The sequence below is a fragment of the Chlorocebus sabaeus genome, chromosome 18, assembly GCF_047675955.1.
Source record: "Chlorocebus sabaeus isolate Y175 chromosome 18, mChlSab1.0.hap1, whole genome shotgun sequence".
In the NCBI taxonomy this organism is placed as follows: domain Eukaryota; kingdom Metazoa; phylum Chordata; class Mammalia; order Primates; family Cercopithecidae; genus Chlorocebus; species Chlorocebus sabaeus.
Genome location: NC_132921.1, coordinates 46,664,190 through 46,685,818, shown reverse-complemented (window position 1 = coordinate 46,685,818; position 21,629 = coordinate 46,664,190). Strand labels below are relative to the sequence as shown.

Sequence of the window (21,629 nt, the reverse complement as noted above, 5' to 3'; positions counted from 1 at the left end):
TGATCTGTTGGGGTTAGCCAACAGGAACTGCTTTCTTCTGATATCATGTGAATTGATTTCATGTAGTCTTTCTCTTAAGAAAATTGACCAAGCGTTACTTGTATTTTTAAAACATGTAAATGTAATTACATTTTTTATGTGAAATGCATTACACATACAAAGGAATACATGTGAGGAGTATGCATAGTTTGAAGGTTAATGAAATGAATACCACATTCTCACTATAACCTTAGGAAATAGCAGAGGACAACCCCAGAGTGTGTGCCCTGTGTCTTGTCCCTTTGCAATGGTGGTTACGGTTTAAGGGGGAATCACAGTCTGTAAAAGCTAGAATGATTGAACCGAGTTTTGTGTTGGTTTTATTAAGACTTGTGAAAGGGACACGTGGCACTGCTTGTTGGAAAGCTGTCTTTCCTAACATTTTTTGCTTGTCCTTTAAGTCCAGTTTCTTGTCTCTGCTCCATTTAGAAGGAACCACAAAATCCAAGGAAGCCACAAGCTTCATGGCTGCCTAGCAACAAAAGTACCATTTGAGGGGGGAAACAGGCGTAGCTGTATTGCAACTGACCAAAAGGAACATGCTGACTGCTTTTGGGCTGCTCTTAAAGCTGTATGTGCCTGAAGTGGGGCAGTCAGCGGACCCATAGTCAACCTGGCCCTGGAGAGAGGTGGGGCCGACAGCAACACTTCATTTATGAGCCAGGAGTGGGACTGGCTTTGTGGGCATGTGACTGATGGAGTCAGAAGGGCCCTGTGCTTAAGGTTGCTATCTTGAAATTCTTCCAAGTTTTATCTTTCCATTTGCATTTTGAAAGTGAAGTTCCATGGGTCCATGGAGCACGCTCTAGGGGTTTGGGGCTTCGTGTGGTCTAGCTTCCTGCTGTCTCCTCTCCTCCCTGGGAGGGTCCTTGGCTGACTGCTCCCTCACTCACCGGTGCTCCAGGCTCTGTTTAGGTTCCCCTTCCTTGCTTTTACCCAGCAAGTGCTGCTGCTGTCCTCTGCCCCAAGCAGGACTTTGGGCTCAGGGAAGGTCAGGGAAGCAGGACTTTGGGCTCAGGTATGTTCTTGCTCTGTGGCATGTCAGGGCTGCGCAGGTAGTGACCAGTCCTGCCTTGAGCCTGCAGTGTCATGGTGCGTTCAGTGGGCAACTTGAAGGGGGCAAACCTCTCACCAACCCGCCATCCAGGTGCAGAGCACGTGGAGTGTGAAAGTTGTTCTCCCCGTCGGCTGTGGGTTGAGGTGGCAAGCTCATCGAAAGAGGAGGGTGACATAAAGTCAGAACCCTGAAGTTGCTCCTGAGCCTATGAGTCAACTGGAAAGTTCTGGTTTGGGCCAGTTTGGCCAATTTCTCCTGGGCTGTCTCATGTGTCTGTCATATGGGTCATCTGGAGGCTTGACCATCCAGGCTGGCCTCGTGTGACATGTGGCAGTTGGCAGGCTGTGAGCGGGGGTGGCAGGAGCAGCCAGGCCCAAGTCTTTCACCCTCCAGCAGGGAACCCCAACATCTTCAGGTAGAGGCAGAGCTCCAAGAGCAGCAAGAGAGGACAGCCCCAGTGAGCAGGTGCCTTCCAGGTCTCTGCCAGGTCACACGTGACACTGTCTATTGGCCAAAGCAAGACACAGGCCACCCAGATTCCAGGAGTAGAGGAAGAATCTGCCTCTAGAGAGAAGTTGTTGCAAAATCACATTGGGAGGATGTGGATGCAGGGATGGGGGAACGAATGAAGTCCCAGGAGCACTTGCGCTTTCCATTAGGTTTACTTTTTTCTTTTTAAGATCAGAATGTTTTTCCACTTCTAAACTGTAATCAAAATTAGTTTAAAGAGTAGCTCTAGTATATATATTTATAGAATGGTTCTGTGCAAATCTATTTCAGGATTACACAGAAATTTTATTGCCTGGGCTATGGATCACTGTGGACCTGCTGCCAAAACCTAGATAATCATTAAGCTACCCCAGTAACATGCTAGTTCACTGGACTAAGAAAAAGAAAGAATACATAAATCGAGACGTGACATCAGCCTTCTTTGAGATGTTTGGGTTGTTTTTTTTTTTCAGGATGGTGAGTCTGCCCTTTCTGTTTTTTCTTTAGATGACAGAAAGTCATCTGTTGGAGTACAGTGGCGCAATCTTGGCTCACTGCAAGCTCCGCCTCCTTGGTTCTAACGATTCTCCTGCCTGAACCTCCTGAGTAGCTGGGATTACAGGTGTGGCACCATCATACTGGCTAATTTTTGTTTGTTTGTTTGTTTGTTTTGGTGGAGATGGTGTTTCATCATTTTAGCCAGGCTGGTCTCAAACTCCTGACCTCAAGTGATCTGCCTGCCTTGGCCTCCCGAAGTGCTGGGATTACAGGCATGAGGCACCATGCCTGACTTGCCCTTCCTTTTTGACTGTACTATCTCTGCAGGAACAGTTAAAAGAACCCCAGAGTGACTTTGCATAGTGTCTCTACAAGGAGTGGAAGGCTCTTTCTATGTCTCCAGGGAATGAGGTTCTGCTTTATCAGTGTGTTGTAACCCAGGCAGAGTGGCACAAAATCCTGGATATTTAGACGGACACTTACTGTGGATCTGAGACTGGCTGCCTGCTGAGTACCCTGCCTCCCACCAGAATCCTGGCCACAGGTTTACAGCCCTAACTGTGTGAGCCTGCAACCCAATCTGAAGTCCTCCTGTTGCACCACTGTCACTGCCCCTAAATTTCCTTAATCACCGGACTTCTATAATAGCCCTGTAATGTTATCTTCCCCCATGGCTCCTGGCTTTGTCTTATGTCCTGAAGTGCCCGGCAATGTCCTGGCCACCAAACCTAGAGCCAAGAAAGGACTGCAGGGGACATGCTGCCAGGGGATCAGGGTTGACATGAAAATTGTCAGAGTCAGGAAATTCCAGGTCCCTTAAGTCATTTGGGAAGATATTTGACAGGAAAGGCCAAGGAATGGGATCAGGTTGCCTCTGTGTAAGTGAGAATTGAGATTCCCCGGCGGGGACTGGTCTGGCAGGGAGGTGTCTGAGTTTTCCACTCTGTAGGGAAAGTTTCGATATATCTGTCTAAGTCTGTATAATAACTGGATTGGAATTAATCAACACTCACTGTCTATTCATATTGTTTTTAATTCTTCGGAATGTTTATAACTGTTACGTCATTATCACTAACAAAATTGAGGAATTCATTTAGTGTACCTGTTAATTTGCTTATTAAAATAATTGCTAAACATGACCCCATCCCCACAAATTTAGGGACTTTTGCTGTTTTCAATGTTTCGGTCCACCCAAGAAGCACTGTATTCTTCCTCCTTGGCTCATGTGATGGTTTAAATATTAATCTCCTGTGTCTCGGGTGTAATGATGGGTGGGGTTTGTGTGGTGGAGTGGCTCGGGTGGTGTGTGTTGACTTGTTTGCTGTCTTCACAGCCCCTGTGTTGTTAGGATCCCCTTTGCACATGCATGTCTTGTCTCCCAAAGGGCAGCCCCTCTTCCTATAACCCCGCTGTGAGGACTCCACACGAAGTTCCTGAGAGATCAAGAGATGCAAATTATTTTCTTTTTCAGTTGAGGGACTCAGTAACACAAAAGGGATGGGCCTGCCCACCCATTCATTAGGGATCGGGGTTGTGATATCTGGCGTAGGAGGTAATGGCAGCCTGTATCCTGAACGGGGAACTCGGGCAGTTCCATGGAGGATGCTTAGGTCTCTGCTAACGATAGCAGAAGGAATATAACTGAGGATGAACGTCCACCCATTTTGACAGTTGATTTAGTTGGTGTTTTATTCTCTTCTGTGCTTGATTTGTGTGTTATACTTAAACGATCTTTTTGAGGGAAGGAAGTGATTATGTGTTCCTTGGTGCCCTGCCTGTGCCTGACATATAATTTTGTTAAAATTGAACTGTGGAAATAGTAGTAGTTATGCTGCCCAGAATGTGAGAAGAGGAATGGTGAGAACAGACCATTTTGCTAAGGTTTGGGGATTCTGCTGTCAGAGGCTGGGGAGATTGTGGGGCTTCCTGGTACAATCTGGGGTGGGCGCAAAGCACCTTGAGGCAGATACCTGGCAGGCCAGGGTGAGTGTCCAGAAAGGTGAGATATTTGTCTTGGGCTACTGGGAATAAAATCTGAAGATGTGAGATGGAAATGATATGCAAAAGAGCCCAGATGGGGCTACATCTGCCAGCCACTAGTATATCCCCACCTCCTCCCAGTCTAAGGAGAAGAGCTTAGGGCTTAGGCAGGGCTGGTGGAGACTTATAAGCCTGGGTAAAGGTCTCTGTCTTTTCATCTCTGCTTTAGGTACCTCAGCTGAATGGCCAAGAGCAGTATGTGCTGGTGCTGGCCTGGGTGACCTGCAAGATTGATTGTCAAATTCTCAGGAATTTTGTGAGCCACTTGTCAAACATAGCTTTTGCTAAAAATTAAATTGGCTAGGCACAACAGTTCACATCTTTAATCTTTTTTTTTTTTTTTTTTGAGACAGAGTCTCGCTCTGTCGCCCAGGCTAGAGTGCAGTGGCGCGATCTCAGCTCACTGCAAGCTCCGCCTCCCGGGTTCATGCCATTCTCCTGCCTCAGCCTCCTGAGTAGCTGGGACTACAGGCGCCCGCCACCACACCTGGCTAATTTTTTTGTATTTTTAGTAGAGACAGAGTTTCACTGTGTTAGCCGGGATAGTCTTGATCTCCTGTCCTTGTGATCCACCCGCCTGGGCCTCCCAAAGTGCTGGGATTATAGGCATGAGCCACTGCACCTCACCACATCTTTAATCTTAACACTTTAGGAGGCCGGGGCGGGAGGATTGCTTGACGCCAGGAGTTCAAGACCAGCCTGAGCAACAGTGAGACCCTCCCCCTACAAAAAAACAATGATAATAATAAATAAAAATAAAAGAAATTTTAAATAAGAATTATAGAAACTCACAATTGAGCAGATTATATTAAAAACAAAGGTTATAGACATTCCAAGTGTTTTACTTCCTAATTATTTTACTCCATTCTGCTACCTCTGCTCTCCTGGTTATTTAGATCTTACAGATCTGTGTGGTAGAAATTCTGTATACTGGTGAACTTCTGCACACCTCTTTCTAACCCCATGCTCGGCGACTGTGCATTGGTAGCTTGAAACAGGCTCTGGTGGGAGTATTTATGCCACATTCATGCATATGCTTGGCTTCTCTCCAGACAGCACTTCTTCTTGCTCTTGGTTCTCTCCTTCTGGCTGAGTGTGGACCACAGGCTCAGAATGACTCAGACCTCCTTGAGGAGAAGCAGAAGCTCTTTATCTCAATGCTTCTCTCTTTAAGCTCATATGTTTCCATGGGTTGAGGAAAAGGACATTGTGATGGCTTAAGAGCTTTCGTCATTCCATCTTTCAGTCTGTTGATTATATGTGGGATTAAAAATAAGCAATGTGTTGATACCATCAGCTGAACACACTAAATCAGCTTTCTTAGTTAATAACAGCAGTAGAAATTAAAGCAAGAATGAGCTGCCAGTGATTACAGCCAGACACATGGTTCACTGTACGTGTCAACAGGTCCAATTTCCACTGGAATTTTCCACCTGGAATGATAAAGTCTAATTTCAGTCCACTGGTGATCGTTGGCTCAGGAGACACCTTCTGCAGGAAACTCTTCCTGCCTGCTGCTTCCACAGAGTAGGGGAGGCAGCTCCTGCGTGTTTCCCCAAAACCCTGGGCACACCTTTGACACTACAGTACAGAGATTGGTCAGTTTGTATTAAATGCCTTCTCAAATCAGATGATCCATCTGTAAGATGCTGCTCAAGAACGCTGAAATTCACCAGCAAGCCTTTAGTAATTATGAGGTACGGTCTGCTATTAGAGAAATAAAACAAGTGAATCAAATAGGATTAACCCCTTCAAATGACTTAACTAGGTATTTCTCACAAGTAATAAAGAAGAAATTCCTTTCATTCTGTTGCGGATAACCAGAAACAAGGAACTGCGGGGTTTCTAACAATAATTAACAGCCTGTTATAGATGCTGCTTCTAAACAAGATGACAGTTTGCATTTCTCTTGTTGAGGATAATAGCAAAACTTTCCTATTAAAACCAAAAATTAATCCCTTATTTGAAATCTCACTTATAGCAGATTATCAAGCATTTATCTAGATGATTTAAAGTAACCACATATTTGTGTCCACTTTTCTCCAAGCTGTCATTTTGGAATAATAGCCTAACTCAGCAAGAAGATGAATTGAGTCACTCTTATAGCTCAATAAATCAAGCATGAGGGTATGAGTTTAGATTTCCTTGTAATATTAATCTCAATCTTCTTTGGTAAAATTATTTTCCTCTGTTTTTAAGAGTAATCATTCTATATGTAATATAACGCTAACTGCTACCTGTAGCAACCACAAAACCTTAATGAGTTAGCACAGCAAAGCACGTTTCTTGATCCTGTCACAGTCCAGGATGGGTCAGTGGATCTGGGCAGCAAAGTGTTCTCTTCCATGCAGTGACTCAGGAACCCAAACTCCTTGCATTTGGGGCTCTGCTGTTTTCTAGGTTTCAAAGTCTCCTCTGGCTCCTCTGCATCTGGCCATAGACAAGAAAAGAAAAGTGGACAGTTGTGCAGAGGTGTTATGGCCAAGCTTGTTGGGGGCATTCTTTTCACTTTCACCCACATTCTGTTGATCAATACTCAGTTATGCAGCCAGAGCCCAACTCTAAGGCAAGGCTGTGTGCCTGGGGAGAAAAGGGAATGGCATTGGTAAACACATTTGCTTGGTCAATTTTGCACCATGACAAAATTTTTAAGTTCTTTGTGGTCTTGGGCTATAGAGAGGATGCAGAGTGTAGTGGTTGAGACCGTGTCCTCAAATCAAACTGCTGGTATCCAAATTCCATCTTCACCATTTACTAGATGGTGAATTGGGCAAGTAATGTAGTCTCTCTCTGTGCCTCAGGGTCCTCCTCTGTAAAATGAGGAAAATAGTAGAACGTATAGAGTTTGTGAGAGAATCAACTGACTTTCCATGTACAAATGTTTAGAACAGTGACCAGAATATAATGAACAACATATAAATGTTTGTAAAACAAAATGTTTGGCTGGGTGTGGTGGCTCACGCCTGTAATCCCAGCACTTTGGGAGGCCAAGGTGGGTGGATCACCTGATGTCAAGACCAGGCTGGTCAACATGGCAAAAGCCCGTCTCTACTAAAAATACAAAAAATTAGGGGGGCATGGTGGTGGGTGCCTGTCATCCCAGCTACTTAGGAGACTGAGGCAGAAGAATTGCTTGAACTGGGGAGGCAGAGGTTGCAGTGAGCCGAGATCATGCCATTGCACTCCAGCCTGGGTGACAGAGTGAGACTCTGTTGCCAAAAAAACAAAAACTAAAAATTTTAAAAAATGAGATCTGTGCGTGTGCCTATAATCCCAGCTACTTGGGAGGTTGAGGCAGGAGAATCACTTGAACCTGGGAGGTGGAGGTTGCAGTGAGCTGAGATCGAGCCACTGCACTCCAGCCGGGGTGACAGAGCGAGACTCCCTCTCAAAAAAAAAAAAAATTAAAAAAATGAGATTAGTAACAAAGAGACTTAATTTCCCATGTGCTGTGTTGTAATTTGGGTATATTGCCATTCAGTTCAGGATGTTTCAGTTCAATTGTAAAAATACTTTGTTGAGCAACATTATTTGCAATGTGCAGAGTATGACCATAGAATCTGAATAAGCAGACTTACCACTGAATCAAAGGAAACAGCATATTTTCCCCACCAAATTTGCCTTTTAAGTTCTGTGACTCAATCCATGGTCACATCAGCGTTGTGATCTCGATTTCCTCTCTTGAAATGCCAGGTTTCATCTGGGCCCCTGAGAGTAGAAAAAGGTGCTGGCCCAGGACCAAAAGGGCTCCTTCAGTGTCCTGGGGCCCAGGGGATGCTGTCAATGTCACTCTGTTAAGAGATGCCTCATCTATCCACTCGGTACCCAGATCGTTCCTGATCTATTTGCACTAACATACTAGCTTTTGAAGTTATGATCCACATTTCAGAATATTGCTTGATTTTACAAAACACATGAGGGCAATATGATGTGATTTCTCCATATGTAGTCCCCATCTGAGGAGCAGGTTGGGTATAACAGGCTCTTTCTCTTGCAGCTGGATGACTGTACTCTGCAGCTCTCTCACAATGGCGCCTACCTGGATTTGGAGGCCACCCTGGCAGAGCAGCGGGATGAGTTGGAAGGCTTCCAGGATGACGCTGGGTAAGAGCAACTGTTGACCCTGCTGACTGGTCCCCACCTACCAGGAAATGGGGGTACATTGAGGCCTTAAAATATTTAGGAGGAACTGCCATGGCTTTGACCTTCTCTTAATTCTCAATCACACACGAGGGAGATGCAAGTGACTCATCAGTGGTGACTGCAGACCCATTTCCATTTTGAGTAACTTTTCTCGATGGGTGCTCGGGAGTAGCCTTTCCTAGGAACATTTGTGGTAATCAAGCACATGGTATTTATATTCTAAGTTATTTTAAAATCATATATCACAATTAAATAGATATTTTCCAGCCAGCGGTGGTGGCTCACACCTGTAGTCCCAGCTACTCTGGAGGCTGAGGTGGGAGGATCACTTGAGCCTGGGAGGCCGAGGCTGCAGTGAGTCATAATTGTGCCACTGCACTCCAGCTTGGATAAAAGGGCAAGACCTTATCTCTAAAAATGAATAAATAAATAGATATTTTCCAGATTTTAGTGGATTCACAACTATTTTAGATATTCTACTCAATGATAATTTACTGGATATTTTCTTAGCAGATGCTCTAGAAGATAGTTTTATATGGTATCATCTTTTAAACTCATTACTCTGCAAAAAAAAATTAATTATGTTAATGTCAACTTACTTTTTGCCCATACCTAGAATTGCTTAATACTTTTGCTGAATAAAGAAATACTCTGAGTCCAAATAAAGCAATATGCTCATAAAAAAATCAGCGATGTGCACAGAAAGTGAAACCTCTCTAGGAATATACCCATATAAGTAGCCATTCTTATATTAGATTACTGAAATAGCCTCTGATAGGGCCCCACCTTTCTCCTTCTTATTTTTATTTATTTATTTATTTATTTATTTATTGAGACAGGGTCTCACTCCAGCTGCCCAGGTTGGAGTGCAGTGGCATGATCTCAGCTCACTGCAGCCTCTCGAGTAGCTGGGACTGCAGACACGTGCCACTGTGCCCAGCTAATTATATATATATATATGTGTGTGTGTGTGTGTATGTTATTTTTGAGATGGAATCTCGTTGTGTCACCCAGGCTGGAGTGCAGTGGTGCGATCTCGGCTTACCGCAACCTCTGCCTCCCAGGTTCCAGTGATTCTCCTGCCTCAGCCTCCCGAGTAGCTGGGACTACAGGCACGCGCCACCACACCTGGCTAATTTTTGTATGTTTTAGTAGAGATGGGGTTTTGTCATGTTGCTCAGGCTGGTCTCGAACTCCTGAACTCAAGCAGTTCACCCTCAGCCTCCCTAAGTGCTGGGATTACAGGTGTGAGTCACCATGCCCAGCCTACTTCTTGTCCATCTCGAACCAAGTATATCTCTGATTTCATCACCCTCCTCTTCAGGAAGCTTAAGAGATTCCCTGATACTTTCCAAATAATGCTCAGCTATCTTAATCTGTTGTCCAGGAGCCCCCAAAAGTTGTTTGAAACCACTTTGCCTGAGTTAAAAATATGGTCCACTGGATACTATCTGGGAGTTCTCATTTTTCACAAATAGCTCAATTAATGGAGAAAAATTGGAACCTTCTTAGTTTCATGTAGCTATTTGACTTTAGTATGTACTGATGGCTTCCTGGGTTTCCCCTGTTTTAACACCTTCACAATTTATTTATTTATTTATTTATTTATTTATTTATTATTTATTATTATTAAACTTCAAGTTGTAGGGTACATGTGCACAACGTGCAGGTTTGCTACATATGTATACTTGTGCCATGTTGGTGTGCTGCACCCATCAACTCGTCATTTACATAAGGTATAACTCCCAATGCAATCCCTCCCCCCTCCCCCCTCCCCATGATAGGCCCCGGTGTGTGATGTTCCCCTTCCCGAGTCCAAGTGATCTCATTGTTCAGTTCCCGCCTATGAGTGAGAACATGCGGTGTTTGGTTTTCTGTTCTTGTGATAGTTTGCTGAGAATGATGGTTTCCAGCTGCATCCATGTCCCTACAAAGGACACAAACTCATCCTTTTTTATGGCTGCATAGTATTCCATGGTGTATATGTGCCACATTTTCTTAATCCAATCTGTCACTGATGGACATTTGGGTTGATTCCAAGTCTTTGCTATTGTGAATAGTGCTGCAATAAACATACGTGTGCATGTGTCTTTATAGCAGCATAATTTATAATCCTTTGGGTATATACCTAGTAATGGGATGGCTGGGTCATATGGTACATCTAGTTCTAGATCCTTGAGGAATCGCCATACTGTTTTCCATAATGGTTGAACTAGTTTACAATCCCACCAACAGTGTAAAAGTGTTCCTATTTCTCCACATCCTCTCCAGCACCTGTTGTTTCCTGACTTTTGAATGATCGCCATTCTAACTGGTGTGAGATGGTATCCCATTGTGGTTTTGATTTGCATTTCTCTGATGGCCAGTGATGATGAGCATTTTTTCATGTGTCTGTTGGCTGTATGAATGTCTTCTTTTGAGAAATGTCTGTTCATATCCTTTGCCCACTTTTGGATGGGGTTGTTTGTTTTTTTCTTGTAAATTTGTTTGAGTTCTTTGTAGGTTCTGGATATTAGCCCTTTGTCAGATGAGTAGATTGCAAAAATTTTCTCCCATTCTGTAGGTTGCCTGTTCACTCTGGTGGTAGTTTCTTTTGCTGTGCAGAAGCTCTTTAGTTTAATGAGATCCCATTTGTCAATTTTGGCTTTTGCTGCCGTTGCTTTTGGTGTTTTAGACATGAAGTCTTTGCCCATGCCTATGTCCTGAATGGTACTACCTAGGTTTTCCTCTAGGATTTTTATGGTATTAGGTCTAACATTTAAGTCTCTAATCCATCTTGAATTAATTTTCGTATAAGGAGTAAGGAAAGGATCCAGTTTCAGCTTTCTACTTATGGCTAGCCAATTTTCCCAGCACCATTTATTAAATAGGGAATCCTTTCCCCATTTCTTGTTTCTCTCAGGTTTGTCAAAGATCAGATGGCTGTAGATGTGTGGTATTATTTCTGAGGACTCTGTTCTGTTCCATTGGTCTATATCTCTGTTTTGGTACCAGTACCATGCTGTTTTGGTTACTGTAGCCTTGTAGTATAGTTTGAAGTCAGGTAGCGTGATGCCTCCAGCTTTGTTCTTTTGACTTAGGATTGTCTTGGAGATGCGGGCTCTTTTTTGGTTCCATATGAACTTTAAAGCAGTTTTTTCCAATTCTGTGAAGAAGCTCATTGGTAGCTTGATGGGGATGGCATTGAATCTATAAATTACCTTGGGCAGTATGGCCATTTTCACGATATTGATTCTTCGTATCCATGAGCATGGTATGTTCTTCCATTTGTTTGTGTCCTCTTTGATTTCACTGAGCAGTGGTTTGTAGTTCTCCTTGAAGAGGTCCTTTACATCCCTTGTAAGTTGGATTCCTAGGTATTTTATTCTCTTTGAAGCAATTGTGAATGGAAGTTCATTCCTGATTTGGCTCTCTGTTTGACTGTCACTGGTGTATAAGAATGCTTGTGATTTTTGCACATTAATTTTGTATCCTGAGACTTTGCTGAAGTTGCTGATCAGCTTAAGGAGATTTTGGGCTGAGACAATGGGGTTTTCTAAATATACAATCATGTCGTCTGCAAACAGGGACAATTTGACTTCTTCTTTTCCTAACTGAATCCCCTTGATTTCTTTCTCTTGCCTGATTGCCCTAGCCAGAACTTCCAACACTATGTTGAATAGGAGTGGTGAGAGAGGGCATCCCTGTCTTGTGCCAGTTTTCAAAGGGAATTTTTCCAGTTTTTGCCCATTCAGTATGATATTGGCTGTGGGTTTGTCATAAATAGCTCTTATGATTTTGAGGTACGTTCCATCAATACCGAATTTATTGAGCGTTTTTAGCATGAAGGGCTGTTGAATTTTGTCAAAAGCCTTTTCTGCATCTATTGAGATAATGATGTGGTTCTTGTCTTTGGTTCTGTTTATATGCTGGATTATGTTTATTGATTTGCGAATGTTGAACCAGCCTTGCATCCCAGGGATGAAGCCCACTTGATCATGGTGGATAAGCTTTTTGATGTGCTGCTGAATCCGGTTTGCCAGTATTTTATTGAGGATTTTTGCATCGATGTTCATCAGGGATATTGGTCTAAAATTCTCTTTTTTTGTTGTGTCTCTGCCAGGCTTTGGTATCAGGATGATGTTGGCCTCATAAAATGAGTTAGGAAGGATTCCCTCTTTTTCTATTGATTGGAATAGTTTCAGAAGGAATGGTACCAGCTCCTCCTTGTACCTCTGGTAGAATTCAGCTGTGAATCCATCTGGTCCTGGACTTTTTTTGGTTGGTAGGCTATTAATTATTGCCTCAATTTCAGAGCCTACTATTGGTCTATTCAGGGATTCAACTTCTTCCTGGTTTAGTCTTGGAAGAGTGTAAGTGTCCAGGAAATTATCCATTTCTTCTAGATTTTCCAGTTTATTTGCGTAGAGGTGTTTATAGTATTCTCTGATGGTAGTTTGTATTTCTGTGGGGTCGGTGGTGATATCCCCTTTATCATTTTTAATTGCATCGATTTGATTCTTCTCTCTTTTCTTCTTTATTAGTCTTGCTAGTGGTCTGTCAATTTTGTTGATCTTTTCAAAAAACCAACTCCTGGATTCATTGATTTTTTGGAGGGTTTTTTGTGTCTCTATCTCCTTCAGTTCTGCTCTGATCTTAGTTATTTCTTGCCTTCTGCTAGCTTTCGAATGTGTTTGCTCTTGCTTCTCTAGTTCTTTTAATTGCGATGTTAGAGTGTCAATTTTAGATCTTTCCTGCTTTCTCTTGTGGGCATTTAGTGCTATAAATTTCCCTCTACACACTGCTTTAAATGTGTCCCAGAGATTCTGGTATGTTGTATCTTTGTTCTCATTGGTTTCAAAGAACATCTTTATTTCTGCCTTCATTTCGTTATGTACCCAGTAGTCATTCAGGAGCAGGTTGTTCAGTTTCCATGTAGTTGAGCAGTTTTGATTGAGTTTCTTAGTCCTGAGTTCTAATTTGATTGCACTGTGGTCTGAGAGACAGTTTGTTATAATTTCTGTTCTTGTACATTTGCTGAGGAGTGCTTTACTTCCAATTACGTGGTCAATACACCTTCACAATTTATGATCATTGATTATGCTGCTAGTTGCCCCTCTTCTCTGCTGCTAACACTCCGCTAGGCCAGAACCATGCCTGTCTGAGTGTCTAGTACTTGGCATTTTCTCAGCATGTTTCAGGCACTTAGCAAATACTGGTGGCCAGGTGAATGGCGCATTGCCAGAATGGATTCCTGAATAGCATGGCCACATGCACCAAAAAGACCAAGGTCCTTGTTAGGATTCAGCAAGGTGCTCTGAGGACATCCTTCTTGTCTCCAGAGTGGTAGTAGTAAGGGGCACACCAATAGCATGTGAGAAAGGATCCTGGAAACCACTATAGGCTGGGCATATGAGAGGGGTATCTTAAGTCACACCAGATTCTACTTACTGCTATATTTAAAATTAACACTATTAGGCTGATAGACTTGGGGAAGTTCCGTTGCAATTGTTTTTATCAAGTATTTGACAGTGACATCCTTTCATATAAGTTGTCAGAATGCAGGCTAGATGATAGTCTAATTGAATGACTTCATGGCTCATTGATCAAACAGACCCCGGGAATATTATGAATAGATCATTGTCAGCTTGAAAAATGTCTCTAGTGGTGTTATGCTTGATGACCTTGTCCTCATTTTTGTTTTCTTCTTTTTTATCAAAACTGGAATGATTTGGAGATGGCAGCTGAGGAAAAAAGTGCTAATGTATTGATAAAAGCAATAAGAATAAAGGGTGTGGGAGAAGAATAATATTTTTGAATCAGCTACTGTGCCAGATACTATATTAGGCTCCCTATTCACAGGCTTTAATAATTAATTATCATACTAGTCAAGTAATTGAATTTTATTGTCTCAGTTTTTCATCTGAGACAACCAAGGGTCAGGAGTTAAATTACATGTCCGGGGTGGCAAAGCCAAGTTTGAACACAGGTGTGACCAATTCCCAAGACTATGCTCTTCTGCCATCCCAGGGGCTTCTGGGCAAAGGTCCTTTAGGTTCTATGCAGCATGTGCATTTGCGCCTTTGGTGGCAGGAGATTGGTTCTTGCAAGGACAATTGGTCCTGGTCTAAAACACTGTCTCCAGTTGAAACAGCTTTGCTGCCATCATCCATCACTGATGCCACAGTTTGCCTGGGCAACACCTGTCTCCAGATGCTGGCAGTTCCTCCACAGCTGTTCCTAAAGAGCCAGGGCATCCTGCTGTAAGCTCCCCAGAGTAGATCCTGGTGCTTGTATTCTCACTTTGTTCCCTCTGAATCATCACTTGGCCATGAGTCCATTGAATAGGTAGAGGTTGAATCCCATTTCTGTACTCTAGTAGCTAGGGTTGCTGGGAAAATGTGTTATGGCAAGATGAGAAGGTGGGACTCAAGACTTGGGAAACTGCAAACAGAGGAAGGTAGCCCAAAAGATATTGGATAGTTACACATTTAAAATTTATTTAGAAAAATTTAAATTTCTAATTATTTTTGATAGGGTCTTTCTTTGTCACCCAGGCTGGAGTGCAGTGGTGCAATCACAGCTCACTGCAGCCTCCATCTGCCAGGCTCAAACGATTCTCCTGCTCTGGCTTATTTTTGTATTTTTTTGTAGAGACGGGGTCTCCCTATGTTGGCCAGGCTGGTCTGGAGCTCCTGGACTCAAAACAATCCTCCTGTCTTAGCCTCTCAAAGAGTTGGAATTTTAGCTACGCGTTTGACAAGCGTGCCCCCAGATCACCCCAGAGTGAGGTTTTGAAATAGACCTTTTAGGTCCTCTCCTAGATGTGTGGCATTTGACAAAGTCTGTGTGTCTCCCATGAGTGGGAGTTAAAATATAATTGCTTCCCGGTTAAGATTTGCCCTTTGGAGGTATGAAAATGGCAAATACCATTTTGTTTCTCTTGATTTATTTGTGTCAGTTATAGCAAAATGTCTGCTAATATTGCGGCCATCTACTGAAGATGTATGAGTCTGTGTGAAAATTGTGATGTTTTTCATATCATGTGTTCTGAGTTTCCTTGCTGGAGGATTTTGCTTCTTTGTTCTTGTCCATTACCCTGCACTTTTATGCCAAGATTAACTTGTTTAGAATTATCACTCAGGCTCTAGCTAGTCAGAGAATAGGTGAAAGACCTTCAAAAGTGGAAGGAAAAAGCAATTATTATGCTAACAAAATAGAACCAGATCTGTTCACTGTTCGTCGCCTTCTGAGGCCAGGGAAATTAGCAAGCATGACATGGTGCAGCAGACACAGAAGCCTGCAGCCTCCAGGTTATTCTTCCTGACATTGTCATTGTGTGGCCTTGGGCAAGCCACTTTACCTCTGATAGGAGTTTATAAAACGAGGACACTTATAACATTTATTTACAGAATAAGGAAAATATGGCCTAATCCCATTTCCCTTTCTGTATGAAGAGGGGTCCTGATGGGGTCTCTGGCACCTGAGGAAAGCAGTGTAGCTTAATGGTTAGGGACACAGGCTTTACAGTTAGTCTCATGGCTGTTTGACCTTGGGGATGTAACTTCATCTCTCTGAACCTCAGTTTCCTTATAATTCAGGGCAATATTATCAACACTGCCTGTTGTTTTGAAGTAAAATATGATAATGTATCTAAAACATTAACTATTTCTTGATACATAATACACACTCAAAACTGTTAGCCTCTGTTATAATTACAGTCCAGTTCTGGGAAGATGATACATTGAAATGGGAACCACTGGAATTTAGACCCAGAGGATTCTATGCAGGTCAGGTGCCCTGAGATCCCCACTTTTAGTTAAGAGACCTCGATGGAGGTTTGCCCACAGGGCTGAGCTGGGCCGGAACCTCCACTCTTTTGCCTGTTGCTACCCTCCGTGTCTCTGAAAGGAAACCAGTGCCAGCCCGGGTCCACAGGGCACTGTCATGGAGAAGGTGGGCTTTTAGGCAAGCCCTGGAGGAGAGAGTGGCTTTGGGTATTTGGAAGGTGCAGCAGGTGGGAGTGTGACTTGACCCAAGAGTGGACCTGAGAACCACAATGTTTCAGGGACATCATGAGGACCAGTGTGGTGGCTGGACATAGCATACACATTCACAGGTGCTCCTAACTTTGGGTAACTTGGGGCGTTCACTTTTTCCTCAGCATGACTCCCTTCAGGCCTGTGCCACAAGGTTGTCTGTGAAGATGGCTGGTGCTTACTGGCTGTGTCATGCTGTTCACTTTCTCTCATTTGCCAAGGGGGCTGGTAGTCCTCCCACCCTGGGCCCACATGTCTATGTGAGGTTGGTGGCTTAGAAATCATGGCTGGATGTGCATCTGGGAAAGGGTAAGAAGGGCCATACAGAGGCCCATCTGCAGGGTACATGGGTCCCACCAGCTTTGTGACCAACCTGTTTAGAGGAACCCAGGGATTTGGGACTGTCTCTGCTTTTATTCTTGGACACCTGACTTCTCAGCCTGCAGATCATGGGCCCTGAGGCTCATGAACCTCTGAGGTTTCTGTACAATTTGTGGGTTTGTGGGATTTTGGTGGGGAGGTATTTCAAAGCCTTCATCAGATCCTCAAAGAGGTCTTTGCGTCTCAAAATATCAGATTTGAAGGAATAAAAAGCAGTTTCTTCTTCTCATGGTATAATATAAAAGTTAACCTCACCTATTCATACATTTGTCCAAGTTTCCTCTGCATTTTAGACGGGGGGAATAGGAAATCATGGAATAGACTTTGAACATAAGTCTAAAAATCTACTGAACCTAAAAAACCAAACCGAAACAAGCAACCAACAAAACCCCCATGTTAAGAGGGAGATTCTGGTGAGGGTGTGGAAGGGAAGAAAGGTAGACATTCCCTGATTTTTTTCCCCCTCTCAGGGTAGTTATCCTGAGCGGAGGGTGCAGGTGTGTTGGCTGAAGCCTTGTGGCTAATCAGTGACAGGTTTGAAGGTGCTCCTGTCTTCATAGTGCTATGCAAGGCTCAAAGTGCAGGCCATCAAGTTCTGCCCCTGCTCTCAGTGGGGGAGAAAACTGGCCCTTTAAAACCAAAGGAGCCATTAGGGGTGAGTTCACCTGGGTTGCGTGGGTAGCCCAGAGGCTCTGCATACCAGCTCCAGGTGCCAGAACTGCTGATCTCTAGGTTCTGGCTTCAGAAGGTTTGGAGTGAGGTTCAGAATCTTGCCTTTTTTAAAAAAGCTGTCCAGGCCAGGCACAGTGGCTCATGCCTGTAATCCCAGCACTTTGGGAGGCCAAGGTGGGTGGATCACTTGAGGTTAGGAGTTCGAGACCAGCCTGGTCAACATGGGGAAACCCCGTCTCTACTAAAAATACAAAAAATTAGCTGGGTGTGGTGGCGCGTACCTGTAGTCCCAGCAGGACTGAGGCAGGAGAACTGCTTGAACCTGGGAGGTGGAGGTTGCAGTGAGCCTAGATCACGCAACTATACTCCAGCCTGGGTGACAGAGCAAGACTCCATCTCAATTTAAAAAAAAAAAAAAAAATGCTGTCCAGATTGTTGGATATTTGTTTGGGAGCCTGCAGCATAGGCTCTCAGTCTTAGAGAATATTCCCACCACCTGAAGAACTTTAGAACCTTCCCTGCCACGCCCAGCCTCAGGCTCATGAGAGCAGAACTCAGGGGTGGGCCCAGGGCCCAGGCAGAGGTGATTTTCAAATCTCCCAGGTGATTTCAGTGTGCAGTCAAAGTTGAGAACCACTGCGTGAGGAAGACGGCATTCCTGAAAAGGCTTCAGTAAGTCAGGCAAGAATGAAGTAACTCAGGCAACTTGCAGTAAGTCAGGCAAGTAATGAAGTGCTGAATGGACACTGAAATCAAAGATTCTAAATGCCTTTAAATGCCAGGATGTATGAGGGCAAAGATGGTATCAGGTAGGTGTGTGGGTTGGAGTCAGAAGAAAAATGACCTGCAAAGAGAGCCCCCCACAGAACTCCTTAAGTGATGAGGGGGCTATGGGCGGGGGTGAGTGGGAAGAACTTGGAGTGGGAGGCCTTGGTCAGATATAGCCCCCTTTGGGGACAAGCCGGGAGTGGCCTAATTAACCTAAACCTGGTAGCCAAGGGAGGTGAGTGAATTGGGGCTTCACCCACGGTTGGGGAGGGAGGGGGCTGGGAATCTGGAGCCATGGTACCAGCTCGTGTAGAGCGGGACAGGAGAATGGAGTGGACATGTGTCATTAGGGGAATAGTGCACAGAATGGTGGACTAGTTACGGAAATAGTGAGATGATAGAGTGGAGGCAATTTTGAAAAGGGGAAGAGAGGTTTCTACCTGTTAGTCTGAGGTTATGGCAAGCCACACACAAGGTGTGGGATGGCTAGTGAGAAATGTTGGCTGGGGACCCAGGTGAGAAGGCTGGAGTACTGGAGAGGCTGGGGGTGCTTCCTTGGAGGGAGCTACAGAGTCTGGAGGTCTTGTCCCGGAGGGTCAGCCATAGGATGCAGGTGAGGAGAGGACCAGGCCCTGGCTGTAGGGACTAGAAAGTTAGTAGTCACCCAGGTGTCAGTACCTAGATGATCCATTGAAACCATAACCCAGGTGTTGTACATCAGTAAGAGACTCAGGTTTAGCTGCATGTGACAAAGAACCCAGATAACAGTGGCTTAAAATTTTTGACTATATTTTTTATCATGAAAAAAAAGTGGATATTAAGACAATGAAAAGGCAAACCACAGACTGGGAGAAAATATTTGCAAAATGTATCTGATGGAGTACATGTATCCAAAATATACAAAGCACTCTTAAAACTTAATAAGAAAACAACCTAATTAAAAAATGGGCAAAAGATCTGAACAGATATGTCACTAAGACATTCAGATAGTAAATAAGCATATAGAAAGATCCAACATGACATGTCAATATAATGTAAAATGTAAATTAAAAAAATGAGATATCACTACACCCCTTAGAATGGCTAAACTAAAGAAAACACTGATACCACCAAATGCTGGCAAAGATGTGGAGCAACAGGAACTCTCATTCATTGCTGGTGGGAATGCAAAATGACACAGCCACTTTGGAAGACAGTCTGGCAGTTTCTTACAAAGCTAAACATAGGCTTACCATACAATTTGGCAATCATGCTTCTGGGTATTTACCCAAATGAGTTGAAAACTTATGTCCATGCAAAAGCCTGCACACATTTTTGCAGCAGCTTTATTCATAATTGCCAAAATTTGGAAACAAGATGTCCTTCTGTAGTTGAATGGGTAAACAAACCATAGTATTCATCCATTCCATGAAGTAGTTTTTATTTAGCAATAAAAAGAAATGAGCAATCAAGCTAGAAAAGACATGGGGGAACCTTAAATGCACATTGTGAAGTTAAACCAGTCTGAAAAAGCTACATACTGTGAGTCCAACTATATGACATTCCAAGAAAAGCAAAAAGCTATGGTGACAGTGAAAAGATCCTGTTGCCAGGGGTGGGAGTTGAGGTTGGGAGATGGGTAGGGAGGGATAAACAGGTGGAGCACAGGGGATCTTTAGGACAGTGTCAACGCTCTGTATGTTGTTGTAATGTTGGATCCAGAACGTTATGTGTTTGTGAAAACCCATAGAACTGTTCAACACAGTGAATTATAAAGTTAAACTACGGACTTGTTAATAATGTTCAATATCAGTTAATCTGTTGTAACAGATTAACATCTTGCACACTAATGCAAGATGTTAATAGGAGAAACAGGTGGGTGGGGAGGGACAGTGTGGATATATGGGAACATTGTCTACTTTCTATGAAATTTTTCTATAAAACAAAAGCCACTCTAAGAAAATCAGTGGATAATTATACAGTTTCAAGGACAATATGTTGATTCTATGACATTCTTAGGAACCCGGGCCTGTTTTATCTTTTTGCCCTACCATGCTTAGGATCTGGCTTTTGTCTTTCATGTTTCATCATAGTTACAAAGCAGCCGCCCCACACCCTTGTCATATCAAGACAGGGAGGCATGTATTAGTTAGGATGCAGTGTTCTCTGTTGCAACCAAGAAATCCCCCAATATGGCAGTTTAAATAAAATAAAAGTTTTTTTCTTGTATAAGATTCCAAATATAGGCAATCCTCTTTGGAAGAGTAAAATAGCTATAGCATCCTCAGAGCAAGGATTCCATCTCTGGGTCCAGGTGGCTGCTTCCACTCTTACCATCTCATCTGCATCTCAGCCCCTAGAAAGAAGGAAAGGGATGAAGGGAGTGCATGCCCATTTCTGTGTGCACATGGCTTTCACTCACATGATTTTGGCCAGAGGCTCAAGGGCACAGTATGAATTGTGGGCTGTATCCAGCTAACCTTCCTCTGCTATCACTGTGAATATTAGGTGACAGCTAATGGTCCCTGCCTTAGGTGAGAAGAGTGAAGAGTAGTGTTGGTGCTGGCTGGGTGTACTGCTTTTAAAGAGCTTTCCAGAAGTTCCACCAGCGACTTCCACCTATAGTTCAACGATGGGAACTGTGCCACATTGTGGAATATACATTGTCACTCCAAACATAATTGGATTCCCATTATAAGGCAGAAAGGGAAATAGGCATTGAGTGGGTAACCAGCAGCATCTGCCTCTGCAAGGAGAGATGACATTTCAAAGAATGGGCAGTTGAGTACACTGTGCCACAAAGGCAAGTTGTGAGAGGGGCAAGGCAAGGCCAGGAGTGGTGAGCAGGAGATTTAGGGTGTCCTGAAGAGGGAGAAGCAGAAGGGAAAGCAGGATTTCCCAGGAGCTGAAATCTGTGAACAGCTTGAACAAGGGCTCTGTCCCATCACAGGGTACATGAGGGTGGAAGACAAGAGAATGAGCTAATCAGGATGTCAAGGACCTCATACCAGACACAAAGATGAACTAAAAACAGACCATAGTCCTAAATGTAAGAGCCAAAACAAACTCCCAGAGGAAAACAGAAGCAAGTCTCCATGACTGGGTTAGGCAAAGTCATGGTTCCTGCCACATGTGCTTTCCATGTCTTAGATATGACAAAAGTGTAAGTGACAAGAGAAAAAAAAAAGTTTGGACTTCATCAAAATTAAAGCCTTTTGCACCCCCAAAAGAGATAATTGGTAAAGTGAAAACACGAGCCACAGAATGGGAGAAAATGTTTGTAAATCATACATCTGATATCTGATGACCTTGGAGACATCAGGCCATGTGAAATAAGCCAGACACAAAAAGGTGACATACTGTTGAATTTCATGTGTATGAGATGGATAGAAAAGACACATCTCTAGAGAGACAGAGTAGATTGGTGGTTGCCTCTTGCTGAGTGTGGGGACAGGGAGCAATTGCAGACGGGTTAAGAGGGTTTGGGGTGGTTTTTGCATTGATGAAAAAGTTAAAAAAGTTAGATTGTAATGACTTTACAACTC

General features: G+C 43.5%; 1 protein-coding gene across 4 annotated transcripts in view; it reads left to right on the top strand.

The window, feature by feature from the left end:
- The window catches only part of FHOD3 (formin homology 2 domain containing 3), a 519,848-nt gene that overhangs the window by 83,301 nt on the left and 414,918 nt on the right, over positions 1 to 21,629 (top strand). For all 4 annotated transcript variants that reach the window (XM_073006355.1, XM_073006354.1, XM_073006353.1 and 1 more), the window contains exon 2: positions 8,121 to 8,227. In XM_073006355.1, coding sequence (XP_072862456.1) covers positions 8,121 to 8,227 — 107 coding nt within the window. The remainder of the gene's footprint in view (positions 1 to 8,120; positions 8,228 to 21,629) is intronic.